Source organism: Pholcus phalangioides, unplaced genomic scaffold (assembly GCF_987345545.1).
Source record: "Pholcus phalangioides strain wild (caught in Gottingen) unplaced genomic scaffold, Ppha-v1.0 ptg000017l_1, whole genome shotgun sequence".
NCBI lineage: Eukaryota > Metazoa > Arthropoda > Arachnida > Araneae > Pholcidae > Pholcus > Pholcus phalangioides.
The window spans coordinates 41549439-41563849 of NW_028301610.1; the positions used below are offsets into that span (position 1 = coordinate 41549439).

The window sequence follows — 14411 nt, forward strand, 5'->3', positions numbered from 1 at the left end:
GACCCTTATTGAATATAGAAAATCCACTTGTATATGCTCTGTCATACCATTGTTATGAGTGTTGAAGATGTTATTAATTTATTGATATTATTATTATAATAAGTCACGGAATGGCAACAGTGTGACATTCACATGTTGGCTCTGCTGTTATTGTCATGTATGTCATTGCTGGATGTTTATTAAAGTTTTGGTTAGATTCTTGTTTGTAATTGATGTAGTATTGTATCACTAAACATGGTGGCAGTGGTGTTGTAACTTCATCTTCAAGTAGGAAAGAAGCTGAATTGCTTCAGCATGAACAAAGTATCACAGCGTGAACTGATTAGCTGACAGCCACTGCCTGCCCATGGTTTGCAGTTACCAAGCCTCGCATTCGAAGAAGAACCTGTAGTGAATTGGAAGTTATTTCGTCGAAAGTGAAGCAACTACCTCACCCTCTGTCAACTGGATGACCCGCCAGAAGTGTATCAAATAGTGCTTTTTCTCGTGCTTAGATAATGATACCATGCAACTCTATAGTGGTCGTGTCCATAGAAGATGATCGAAAGGTGTCTGTGATTTTAGAGAAGTTCAAATCTTTTGCAATCTGCCAGACAAAAGATACCTACAAGAGGGCCATCTTCAATAAAAGAAGTTAAAACAAAGGTGAGTCATTTTATAAATTCTTGGTAGCTCTCAGAAGCCAGATTAAAGTGTGCAGTTACTGCAAAAAATGTAAGAATTTGCTGCTTAGAGAGAATCAATGTTGTAATCTGAGATTTGAATACTTATGCAGAGCTCATTAAGCACAGGTCTCTATTGCTTGAGAAATGCATTGATGTTTGTAGGACAGGAGGCAAAACCACACATGAGAGTGCAGTCCTGTGTTTACTTGCTGAGGTCCCCAAAGTAGAATATGCCGAAATCTGCGACATATGTCACAGAACAATCAGTGCTACTGCAGAACGATCTGGAAGATTTTACGAAAAATGTGGAAAACTATATATTATGGGAACTGTAGAACATTTCCAGTCAGCCGAGGGCTCGTTGCAGAACAATGCAAAACATTCTGTTTTGGAGGCTGAGGTACATGCAGTCAAAAACCCATCAGAGTTTTACAAGGTCATAAAAACTATGAATACAAGTAATGACTTGAGCATCTGATAAGAAAGGAATCTTATTATTGCAAAAACTGCAATAGAGCTAATCATTTTGAGACAGTGTGCATGTCTAAAACGAGGGGCCAGATACAAGTAAGGCGATCATCCAACCGAACGTTAAGATTTGGTATTCAACCCAAGTAGGAAACTCGGTCAGCGTGACTAGTGGTTAAATATTTTTCCTCTGAAGACAACCATTGGTGTCGAAATGCATTAGGATTTTTGTATTTTCGTGTATTTGCCTTATTTGTTGGTGTCTTCTTAATAAGGAAGTTAAATGCCTTATATTGGAAGGTTGGCCAAAGACTAACATGAATATCAGTGCCATGGCTGTGGCATATTTCCCATATCGAGATTAATTAGGTATTTCTAATGGCATTGTTGTTAGAGGAGAACATATTGTACTGCCAACAACACTTTGAGCTGAAATGAAGAAAAAAAAATGCATGCTGAGCATCAGCACACAAATGCATGTCTCAAATGAGCAAGAGAAGTTGTCTTCTAGCAGAACATGTCGGGAGATATTCGGTAGTATATATCATGTCATGTTGCACATGAGCTGCCTTTGCACCAGCCTGGCCAACTCAGATGATGATAGCCCATGATATTTCTTGTGGTCCATGGCTGACTCAAAATAAAGTGTTCCGGACTCTGCCATGAAGCTGGGCTAGAAGAGATCTCAGCAATAGGATAAGCCTAGTGGCAAAGTTTTGGCATTCATTCATTCATTGTGGCTCACGCCTTAAACCGGGTACTGATATTTTTCAGCTAAAAGAACAAAATTACTTGGTCCTGGTGGGGATTACTTCAGCATATTCATAAAATTATACTTCTTGTAAAATATTCTAGCTATCACTGTTATCCACAAATTGAAATATCATTTTGTTTGGCATGGGAATTCCTTGCATACTTATCACAGATGGTCGTTTACAATTCAAGAACAAATGGTTCCTAGACTTTGCAAATGGCTGGTTCTTCTGTCATCACATGTTCAGCCCGAGGAACAGCGGCTCCACCAATGGTCAGGTGGTGGAATCTGCTGTTAAAATTGCGAAATCCATCTTCAAAAAGTGTGCTCGCTCAGGAGAGGACCCATACCTGGGCTTATTAGCTCAATGTAACATGCCAGATGGTCAATTGGTATGTGTTTCATTCATTCATTCAAACCGAGCACAACTCCTGTCTATCACCATAGGCAAGTTACTACCGATTGAGTTGTGCCGGAAGTAACACAGACGAGTCTGTTGACCAGTAGCCAGCATCTACAATTCACTCTACTACTATTAAACCACATATGCACCTTGTCCATATTCCTCTGCCGAACCTCTAACGAATTTGTAAATGCAAGAATGGGCATGTACGTGTAGTGAAACCTGACGTGAAGTTTGTTTCTGTGTAATGCTTGTTATGTGTAGTGCTGCCATCTGCCACCAGTTTTTTTAACTATGATTGAAGTGTAATGATTGAATAATTTATCGTTGTAGGCCTACTGCTCTCTGTGGCAAAATTCACTTTACTGCAGGTTCCTGAAGTTCATGAAAAGTTGCTAGAATGGCAGAATGAGATGGTTCAGCGACATAACAGCATCGCAAGATCTTGTGCCATTGCATCCTGGAGCTTCAGTGTGGCACCAGAACCCTCTGCACAGGAGACCGATTTGGGAAGCAGCTTAACAAAACAGATCAGCCTGTGCACATATGAGATCTGTACAAATGAGGGCTCCACGTTGAGAAAAAGCAGGCAATTCATTAAACCGTGTGTCCAGCAAGAAATATTGAAAAGCAAGCAATCAACTTCACAGCCAGCCTGTCACCACCAAGACACTATGACATCCCTACATAAGATGCAAGAGTCTGTGTATAAGCCAGAATGAAGTGATCCTACATTGCTGACAACCAAGGATGAGGTATCACCCCAGTGCCAGGTTCCAACACTGTAGAAACTGATAGCATGCCCATCATCACAAACAACCCAGGATAATAGATCTTACACAGTCACAAGGTTGGGTTTCCTGGTGAAGTAACCATAAATGCTAACTTACTCTCACAAATTATAAGCAACTTATTGTTTTCTATAAAGGAAGGAAGATGTTATTAATTTATTGGTATTATTATTGGTGTAATGAGTCACGTAATGTCAACAGTGTGGCATTCGAATGTCAGCTCAGCTGTTATTGTTATGTATGTCTTCGGTGGATGTTTATTAAAGTTTTTGTTAAATTCTCATTCATAATTGATGAAAAGGGGAAACCAAGTCCTCAATGGGAACAGCAAAAAATCTGATTTTTTTTTCATAATGGAAGAAAATAATTTCCAAAAGTTGCAAGTGGGTGGCACTGTCATGTAAAACATGAAGCAGATTTATGCAAATCAGGCTTTTCAAAACAGTGAACAGGAAGACAATAATGGGACAACTGTGCTTCCATGGATCTATTTAAATAATTTAGTTCTTAAAGGGATCCTCCTTTTATCCCATTCATGCAAACAGCAATATTTTATTATCATTTGTTCTTTTTAAAATAATTTTTAAAGTTTTGATAAACTTTTGGTGTACCCTATGTTGCGATTTCAGCTTGAAACCATTAAGTTTTCTTTATTATTTATCATGTGCAATAATACCTCGGCTAATGAAGACAATCTGTTTCCGAATTACACTTGTTAGCCAAAATCTTCATGAGCCAAAGCATGACTTCTATAGGTTTCTGTGGAAAATCATTTACAATTTATCCTGGATAATGACCAAAATTTTCAAAGATAAATTTTATAAAACAGTAAGAAACACTAGGGGAAAAAAGAATAAATCAAACTGGTTGCTAAAGTGAACAGCTTGGCATTTGTATGAAGGAGAATTTACAGCAAGAACTGAATTTACAAAAACTGAAATTTTTTTTTATTTTACACTGTGCACACAACCCAATTGGATTTGTCGGTCATAATGTAAAATAAAAGGTTCTGTGGATGATGTGCTGAGCTCATTTCTCTGTCTCAAAAATGAAGACAAAAAAGATAAACTCCTAGAATGGCTGAACTGTTTGGTATGATGCTAAAAATCTCACTGTGTGTGCTAAAAACATTTAAGTCTGTTTTTTTAGAAAAGAATTTCACTTAGTGTATTTATTAATGTTGCATAAAATTTCTGCATAAAATTTCTCATAAAGAGAGAAATAGAGTTTATTGATAGTAAATCTGATGTTTTTGTGAGCAAATATATTCAGTTCATGACACAGTTGCATTATTTTGTTGAGTGAATAATCAAGTGAAAGAAGGGATTTCAGAATAAATAAAACAATTCATTTCAAAATAAATAATTTCAAAATTTAGTGAAAATTCAAAATTAATGAACACCCAGAATGAATGAAGGAAATAATTTCCAGAATTAATGAAAGTTCAGGAAAAATAGAGTTTTAAAATTAATGAAAAATATAAATTCAGAATTAGTGAAAAATAAATGCAGAATTAGTGAAAAATAAATGCAGAATTATTAAAAATCTAGAATTATTGAACATCCAGAATAAATGAGAAAAATTATTTCAGATTTAATGAAAACCCAGAAGTAATGATATCATAATTCTGTGGTGTTTGGTCAGAACATGATAACTCCAAAATCACATTTTTGAAATATAAGCATTTTCATTGTCATTTAAAAATCAAAAATAAAGCATACACACAAATACAAATGAAACTATCATACATTAGCCGTACTCACATATTTGTGCATTTATCTTACTTTTAATTAGTTATAATTAGCAAGACCTACTTTTAGATCAAAAAAGCCATATTTTGGAGACATCATGTTCTGACCAAACACCACAGAATTTATGAACGAGATGATTTTAAGGGCTGTTTCACACTGGACCCAGGCACGGTTGACACATCCATTAACACACCATTGTGAAAGTCAAGTATTTTTCTGCTGTGGAAGATGCTGCTAATACATAAACTGTTTATAGGCTAGGGTAAAGAAGAACGTGCTCAATGCTTTAATTCTTGGTTTTTGCTGATAAAAATATCTGTGCTAAAAACACCACAAAGAATACTTGAAAGAAGATGAAACCTACTATACTGTTAATTTTTTCATCCTGAAACGTTCAGAGTCCCTACATATGTCAGAAATACTATATGGGTGATCTTCTGATACTGGGCATAATTGGTGCTTGTCACTTGAAAAGGATTGAATATCCTTGCTTTTTGCAAATATTTTACACATTGGGTGATTATGTTTTCTTTCAGTTTTATCTATTATTGTTTTGTATTTGTTTTTTTAATAGCATTTACATAAATATAATTTCATTTTACAAAATATTTATTTCTTTATCTACCGCATCAATTAAGGATTTGGGTAAGTATTCAGAATATATTACAGAAATATATAATGAATTCCCCACATTAGCCGGAAAACAGTGAGGGAGACCAATATACCTGAAATATCTATTTTTGGCATGCTGGGGAACTTTGAGTCACAGATTCTACATGGACTTTAAGAATCGATTGAGTTGGCTGATTTAAACCTTGTCTGTTCTCTGCATTTCAGGATTCTTTCAGTTTTATAAACTATGTTAAGATGGTTCAAACTTTGCTGCTACAAATCATAATTTATCAGAAGTATTGGATATTAAGCATAACTATTCCTTCATGCAGATTAGATGAGTTTAATGGAGATACTTAAATTTCTTGACCATATGTGCAAAATGGGAATAAGAGTAAAAAAAAATGAACTACAAAACATGATGTTGTAATACAAAAGTGACAAGAAATTTCTTCAACCTCTGAACATGCAGAAAAATGTGCAAAATACAGTATCTCTGTCTTGTATTTGGTTGAGGATAATTAAGTTAGAGCAGTGCTGGATAAATCCCAGTCGCTAGGTCACCATGGCGACTAAAAAATTTGTGCTAGCATCTAAAATTTTCACATGTGATTATTGTAAGAAATTCGAATTTTTTGGAACAATAACAACGCAACATGGGGAATTAATGTTTATTTCTGTGAATGAGTTTGAACAAGTACACCAAAAAAAAACTAGTTTCCCTCAGCTCTTTAGAGATAAATGGCTTAGAAAAATGAAAAGAGGCAGATTATGTTGCAATACAATGTGATGGGTGTACTGGATACATTGGTTATAAGTGAAAGACACTCTTTACACAAGGAAATGCATGTCCTTCAACATCACAGTTTTATTTACGGGAGCCATTCTGCCAAACAAGTTGCTTAGAGGTCAACTACAAACTGTCATGTGTTTTGAATAACCAGCCATTATAAAAACTTCACTTTTATATCATAACATTCATCCTTGCCAAAGCATGATGAAAGGAAAAATAACAATGATATGTTACATCCTTCTTGCCTGCAACTGCTTTGCTGCTGCTGGACTTGTTGGCCTTTGGCTCATTCTCTTCCTTCTCGTCATCTTTGGCACCGTTATTGATCTCAGACTTATCTTCTTTGACTTCTTAGTTTGGCAACCATCACTGAATTTCTTGGATGGCAAAACTTCATCCTCTTCATTACCATTTCTTTATCTTTCTTTTTATCTGCTGGCCTCTGGCCTTTTGCTTCGGTAACATAGATTCGTAATCTGAATCCGAACCGCCGTCTTTGTCATTGTCCTCCTCTTCATGTTCAGAATCTTCTTGTTGCTTGTCATCTTTAGCTCTTGTCTTGAAATGCATTCAAAGTCAGCGAGGACTATCTTTATCTATAGGTCTCCCTCCATCCTTCCCATTCTTTGTTGCCAGGACATGAAAAAAAATTACTCATACATCCAAGAATGGCCTGTTTGATGCAGCATCGCCTGCTACTAAATTATTCTGAGAAGTTTTCAATAGAGCAAATGCCTTCTGCTGTAAATCTTTCAGCTGACTTTGATTCAAAATGTAACACCGTCTTCTCTGGGTGCCACAGAAATTTAATATTTTTTCTGCTCTAACATTTTTTAATACATTTCACTACTTCCCAAAAGTATACTATTGTCATTTAGAATACTTCCTACATCTGTATGGCATAGTCCTCACTTGGAAATTATATCCTCACTTATGGAATTAGCTAGTTAATGTTACAGTGCAAATGAATTTTATATCAAAATTTTCCAGGCATGGATCTGGGAGGGAAGGGAGTAAAGGCCATGCTGTAGACATACATCCTGTAGTTTATGGTACAGAACTTTTTTCACATATTTTTTTAGTAGGGATAGGTGAGGACTTCCCCCCATGATCTATGTCTGTACCTAATGCCTAAAAGAATTTTCTGGCTCTTAAATTTTTTTTGTCAATTTTTACAGCCCTGAGTTAGAGCAATAACGTAAATGCTCAATTTTCATTATTGTTATTGAATTCCTGGGCGAAAAACATTTGCTACTGTGAAAAAGTATTGTTTTATTCTGATTTGCTTATTTAGTCAGTATTGAATATGAACTGATCGGTCTGATCAGTTGGTATCTGTGATCCTAATCAAACCTCGCTTTTCCCGGCATGCAGGGAATGGACCAAACTCAAACAAAAAAAGCTGGTGGTTTTGAATTTTTGTGCGGCAAGTTGTGTGGCATGCTGGTTAATGCGGGGAATACTGTGAAACAATTTTTTATTGCCTTCTATTTTTTTTTCCTTTCCCTAAAAAACAATGTAACCCACTACTGTTGCTATGTGGAGAGTGAGTATAATTTAACTTCTTGTTAATGATACTGTAATCATATCTTTAGTTGTTCAACCAATGTACATTTTCTGCAAGCACAGGTGAATATACAGTTTTGTCACCTGTGGGCTACATAGTTATATTCTAGTCTAATGTTATTGACCACCAATGTTCCAAATTTGCCACCATGAGCCTGCTTCCCCTCCCCATAAATAAGTCTCTATGTGGAAGTGCAAAAAGTTTGAAAAATGTTGGTTTCAGTCAATGAAGGACTCTTGTTTGTGACCATATATCTTCCAGACTAAGGGTTCTTGAATGGTTTGCTGTGCATAAGATGCTCAAAAAGGACTTTAGGAATAGTGCCTTACATAGACCTTAAATTAGGCATAGACCTTACATAGTCAAGAGTGCTACAAAATAGTTTGGGAATAGAATTATATCAAACTTAGTTACAGAGCTGTGATTCCCTACCAGTATGTCAGAGTAATTTAGTGTGATATCAAAACAAGTGCCTCAAGATACAGCAGAAGTACTGTGGAATGTTTGAAATTCCCGAGGTTTTTGTGCAAACCTAAAGAGATTGGAAAATGCTAAAATAAACAAATTATTGATACCAGTATGAAATTCAGTTTTTGAAAATGCTATATAAAAAATGGTTGAAAATGCTGTAAAAAAATGGTTAATAATGCTATATAAAATGGTTAATAATGCTATATAAAATGGTTAATAATGCTATATAAAATGGTTAATAATGCTATATAAAATGGTTAATAATGCTATATAAAATGGTTAATAATGCTATATAAAATGGTTAATAATGCTATATAAAATGGTTAATAATGCTATATAAAATGTATTTATGTTCTAAAAAAACTAAAAATATGTCATATAAAAAAGAAAAAGACAAAATTTCTTTTTTCTATTTCCACGAACATTAATTTTAGCAAATTATTTTGCTTTTATAAATTATTTAATCTTTTACTACAATAGGAAGGTACTTCTTAGCCCCCAGTATACAGAGTTGTCACACCAAGGCCTCTGTAACATTTGTGTCTGTTTGTATATCTTGTTTGTACTTGCTATTATATGAAAGTGTTTGCCACCACAGAAATATTTGTTTGTATACTCTGGATGGATCAAGCAATCCCTTGAGTAGAATATTGCATGTATATATATTGTATTTTTCTTTCTCATTTTTTTCCTCTCTCTCAATAAATTATTATTATTATTATATGAGAATGAGAAGTATTAATGCAATTAATACTATTTAAAAAAATTAGTTGTTGCTCAGATTGAAATTCTTCAGTTTACCAACTATCACTTGTATACCACATAATCAGTGAGTGATAATACAGGTGTACTCAACAAGAAGGAGATCTGGGGACTTACCACAGGGCACCCCCCCCCCCAATCGGGCATGAGATCATGTGTGGTTAGGGCTATGGTGCATTGGCCCTGTTTGCAAAAAAAAACTGTATTATTGGTACAGAAAAAGGTGGACAATTGTCCCCTCATTCACTATACACCCTCTCTACAATTCCCCTCCTCTCTACCACTGCTCCTAGATCCTGTGCATCTGCTCATATATGAAGGTGCTTGACCAAAAAATCAGTGAAGAAATATTAAGGCATTAAGACCTTTTTTTTTGTTATCTAATGGGACCTGTCCAGAATCAATTGGATGTTGAATCAATTTACAGCCATAGTATTACTAAGGGTTAAAGGTCAGTGGAAAGGGACCACTAAACAACCTTGAGAACAAGACTAGAAACAGGTATATTCCCGAAGACTTGTTTTTTGTATCCAGTTCGAAGAAAGGATGTGAAGAAATCGATAATGTTACAAGGATGAATGTACAAAATGTTCTGACAACCAAGATAATCTCCTGCTCTTAAATCTCAATGTTGTAGAAGTCTTTTATTAGGGAAATGGCTAGGAAAAAAGTTACATTCTTTTTAGAAATGCTGCAATATAAATATAATGCTAGAAAAATATGAAAATATGCCTTAAAATGACCAAAAAATTATGAAAAAATGTTCTGTCTTGTAAAAATTGAAAAGTATGCAAAATCATAGAAATCCTAGCCCTACTAATTTTTATACTTTTTGGGGAAAAAATGTTTATTGAGTAGAGAGACAATTCAAAATTAACAAGGAAATTCAAATCTTTTGACTCCATTGACCATAATGAAATTTGAGTTATGATTTCTTACAAAGTGATAAAACCCCTCTGTAATTTTTTATGTGTTCTCAAATTGCTCACAAACTTCATAAATTTTCAATACTGTAAATGTGCTCTTGCAAAAAATTGAACCCGTAGTGATTGTATTGTTGTATCATTGATAAAATGTCACTTTTGTATTATAATTGACATTTTTTGTTATCTAATAATAACACTGATTTCAATAAAATTCTTTGCAGGACCAAATCAGCAACATCTTAAGAGCTATATTACAGGAAATTATCATAATGGTTATGAAGTGGAATATACACCTACTGATGTTGGTGATCATGCAATTGATGTACGTTTTGATGGGCAACCCGTGAATGGAAGCCCATTCTTAGTTAAGGTTTATGATGCTGGGCATGTGAAAGTAACTGACATAACATCGGGAATTGTGGGAAAACCTGTATATTTTAGCATAGATGCCAGTCAAGCTGGTGCCGGCAATTTGGAAATCATTGTATCTGTCAGTGGAAGAAATGTGCCTAATTATGTACAGTCTGAAGGGAATGCAAGATTTCGTGTTAATTTCAAACCTACTGAAGCACAAATTCACACTTTGAGTGTAAAATTTAATGGTGAACCAGTACCTGGCAGTCCATTTTATGTGAAAGTAATTGACAGCACTCAGTCATTAGTAACTGGTTCATCTTTGAGAATGACATCTTTATCAAGAGGTGCCCATTTCACAATTGACACCAGAGGATCTGAAAACAATATCTGTAAAGTTGATGTAACAGGTAAGGATTGTTAATATATATATGTAAATATTTTTTAATTATTGCATATTACAAAATTTTTTTTATTTTACTTTCCGTCAGTATTTATTGTCACACATTAAGTTATTATTTTATCAATTTTATAGGACCAACTACTAAAAATATTCCAGTGAACATATCCAAATCTTCTTCAACAACGTTTGATGTCTCATTCAATCCTATGGAAGTTGGTATGCATAAAATTTTAATGTGCCTCATATATACTCCCCACAAAAGATAAATAAATAAATAACACACCACAAAAAAGACAAGAATTTGAATGAAACTTGGCATGTGAAGTTATATTAAAACGTGTAAATATAAATATAAGAAACATATCGTTCAGATCACAGTATGAAAACAAAACAATTTATTGCAGAGAACAGCACATTGACAGGAAAAAACTATTACTTTGATGGGCCACCTCTGGTGCAGATACAAGAAAAGATAAGGCCTACTGTTGATGCATACAGATTCTATATGTTGGTCTGAGGCACATTTACCCATGCTTGTTGCATCTGAGCCTCTCCTCTTGCACACTTACAAGATGATGAAGTCATCATCCTGGTTGATCCCACATGTGTTCAATTAATGATAAGTCGAGGGATTAAATTATTCAAGGAAGGGTTTCAACTTAATGAAAATTTTTCGCCAAACTCTTGCTGTATTTGGTTTGGGTGAGAATTATCATGCCGGAAAATGTCTGCTGGAAGCCTTGCTATAAGTGGTAAAACATGTGGTTGAAGATTTCCTGGGTAAATTGTCCAGCTGTTGCAGTTCCCTGTATCACAACTAGAGATGAGTGGTTGTCATAAGGACTTCCCATACCACCACACCTGCAGTTGGGACTGTATACCTTTCCAAATAATAAACACTATTCATCCAGTGACCATGGGGTGCTGTTGGCAAACACATTGACTACCAAACAGAATCACAATTCATTGCTGAAGATCATGCAGTACTAATTCACAGCTGTCCAGGTTTGTTGCTCTCGATGCCACTGCAAACCAAGTCAAAGATGTTGGGATTTAAATGACACAAACTGAACGGGTGCTGGGAGAGCAAATTTTTTTCTCCTCCTGAAAATGGTCTGGTGAGACACAAGGTTCCTTATGAATATGGCATCTGCAATTGCGTGGTCAGTGAAGTTATTGTTGGTGCTGCTTTTGGACTTGCATAGAAATACAGCAACCCTCTTCACTGTTGAGCAACCTAAGGAGACCAGAGCTTATTTGACATTTGTGCATGCCTTCACACATCCACTGCTCTCAACATCCCCCAATAGCTTGGCCAGAATGGCAAAGTTGAGGGTGAAATGTCAATTTGTCCGCCTTTCTTGACTAAATCCAATGATGCAATCTCATTCAAATCCCTGCAGGTGTGTATAATACAAGGGAACAACCGACGTATGTTGACCCAAAATAACAAAAAGAACCACAAAGGTACATGAATGCATCTTAGAGGCATCTTCAGCAATCAAGAATAGTTTATAAAGTGAAAACAGGAGTACAATTCACGAAAGCAGTCTCTGAGGCCATTTTGAAGAGCAATGGAAGAAACACTTTCACACCCGCTGGTGGCAGGAATATTTGAATAATTCTTTCACAAAAATAATTATTTGAATGACTGGATGTAATGCAACTGCCTGCCAATTTTTGTAGTGATTTGATTAGTATTTCTTAGTGCGGTTTTTTTGATGGGAGTGTAATTCCTAGCCATATACAGGGTAGCCATAATTAAAGTGATACTACTATAGGTCATCTGCAGCTCCATCTGACAACCTGAATGACATGAAATTTTGCATGGGGACTAATGAAGGCTCGGGATGACAAATTCTATGAGGGGAAAAAAATTGCAGATATGGGTCATACATAGCAAAAAATTTGCATAAAATGCTGTTAAGAGCCTTGAAAAACAAATTTTTGTCTATGTGGGCAACAACAGCACCGAGTTTAATTCAGTCTATAAAATGAAGGTGAAATTTCAGTTGGATATTCTGATACGAGTTCTACTCTGTTATGTATGTTGTCTCAGGAAGCGTTACTAATGAAATTATTTTGCATTCACCAGTCGAATATAGATTGAGATCTGAGTGGCTTGGGTAAAAGCTCATGCTGGCCTGTGGTGAACGAAGAGGTGATATACTTACCAAAGAGGCAACCTAGAACAGGATCAACACAATGATCTTCTGCTCCAAGCTTCAGCTGCCAAGAACAGACTTTTGAGAAACCTCCTGAGCAGATGAGAAGCTTGTTGGAATAACCCTTAGGTCATAGGGCAGAAGTTTTCAACCCATTGCTCACAAGCACCATGGAGCTCCCTAAAGTGCCCAGAGTGCTTGACGCTCATGTCCAATTTCATGCTCACGAGCACTTGATAAACGTTCCAATTAAAGCATCTCGTAAAAATTGCATTCAAGGATTGAAATCATCCTAATTTCATGCATTGTTATGTTAAACTTGCCATAAGGGTGTTCTTATTTTGATGGCAGGTACAGGCAGTGCTCGTGACTGAAGAAAGGTTGAAGACCTCCGTCATAGGGTCTAGCTCTATATGGTCTAGGTCCATCTCCTGGCAAGAGAGAGGACATGGGTTCGATTCCCCACAGGGGCAATAGAATTTTTTATCTTACCTAAATATATATTTGCATCAGTCACCTGTTAAAAACCTTCGTATGGATAGCGGAGAGTGACATCATCCTCAAATGACCCTTAGGTGTCTGAAAGATCCACACTGGTCATTCTACCAATTATCAAGATGAAGAATTGCAAATAGAGGAGAGAAGTTATGATGTTCATAAGCATTCATGTTCCATTAGTTGCTTACTTTGACAGACTCAAGATGACTTCCAACAACAGATGTGCATGCTCTAGACTTTCTCCACTATGCAACAGCCTGCTCCTACACTATACTGTATCTCTTCTCCCAGATAGCTGAAACCATGCACATACAATGGCAGAGCTGCATACTGCAAAGGGAGAACTCCACTGACCTTGTATGCAACTTGCAAGCAAATCCGGAGATGGTCAGGGATCAGATCACAATTGCAGACCACATAGAACCCACATGACAAATGGCTAGAAGATCTACAAGGGTCAGGTGAACCCATGTTCATTTGTGATCCTGCATACTGGCTTCTCTTACATACTCCTTACGAGTATGCATCCCACATGCAATGTGACCCCTTCATACTAACTTGTATATATTGTTTTGTTTTTATTTTGCTTATTTGGTGCCATCATATCACGTATTATATGCACATATTGTTTATATATGTATTGCTTTTATATAGTCACAGTATATGTGCATGTGTTTTCTTTTCAATTATTAGTTAATAAAGTCTGCCACAGTCCAGCATCATTGGGGAAATGGCTTAAATTACCAGGTGACAATAGAGCAGGGTCTGTGTTCAATTTGAAAGAAAGAAAGAGTGTAATGCAGAAGCTGCCTTCATGAGTTTAGACACAAATCAAAACTTACACGAGGGTTGGCATTTAGTTAATGCATCACAATTGATGGTTTGAAAGCTTTAAGAAACAAGATCACTAGCAGATTGGTCTGGTAGAGATTTTAAACTTGTATTACAAGAGGCAGTTACAGAGATTACAATTGGGATATTTGATGACACAGAAGAGCATTGTAGGTAATTGTCTGCAGAATTTTACA

At 35.9% G+C, this 14411-nt stretch overlaps 1 protein-coding gene across 1 annotated transcript in view; it reads left to right on the plus strand.

Moving 5' to 3' along the window:
• The window catches only part of jbug (filamin-type immunoglobulin domains fbug), a 302454-nt gene that overhangs the window by 171962 nt on the left and 116081 nt on the right, over positions 1–14411 (plus strand). The window contains exons 28-29 of the mRNA XM_089246657.1: positions 10185–10727; positions 10853–10936. Of these exons, the coding sequence (XP_089102783.1) occupies positions 10185–10727; positions 10853–10936 (627 nt within the window). The remainder of the gene's footprint in view (positions 1–10184; positions 10728–10852; positions 10937–14411) is intronic.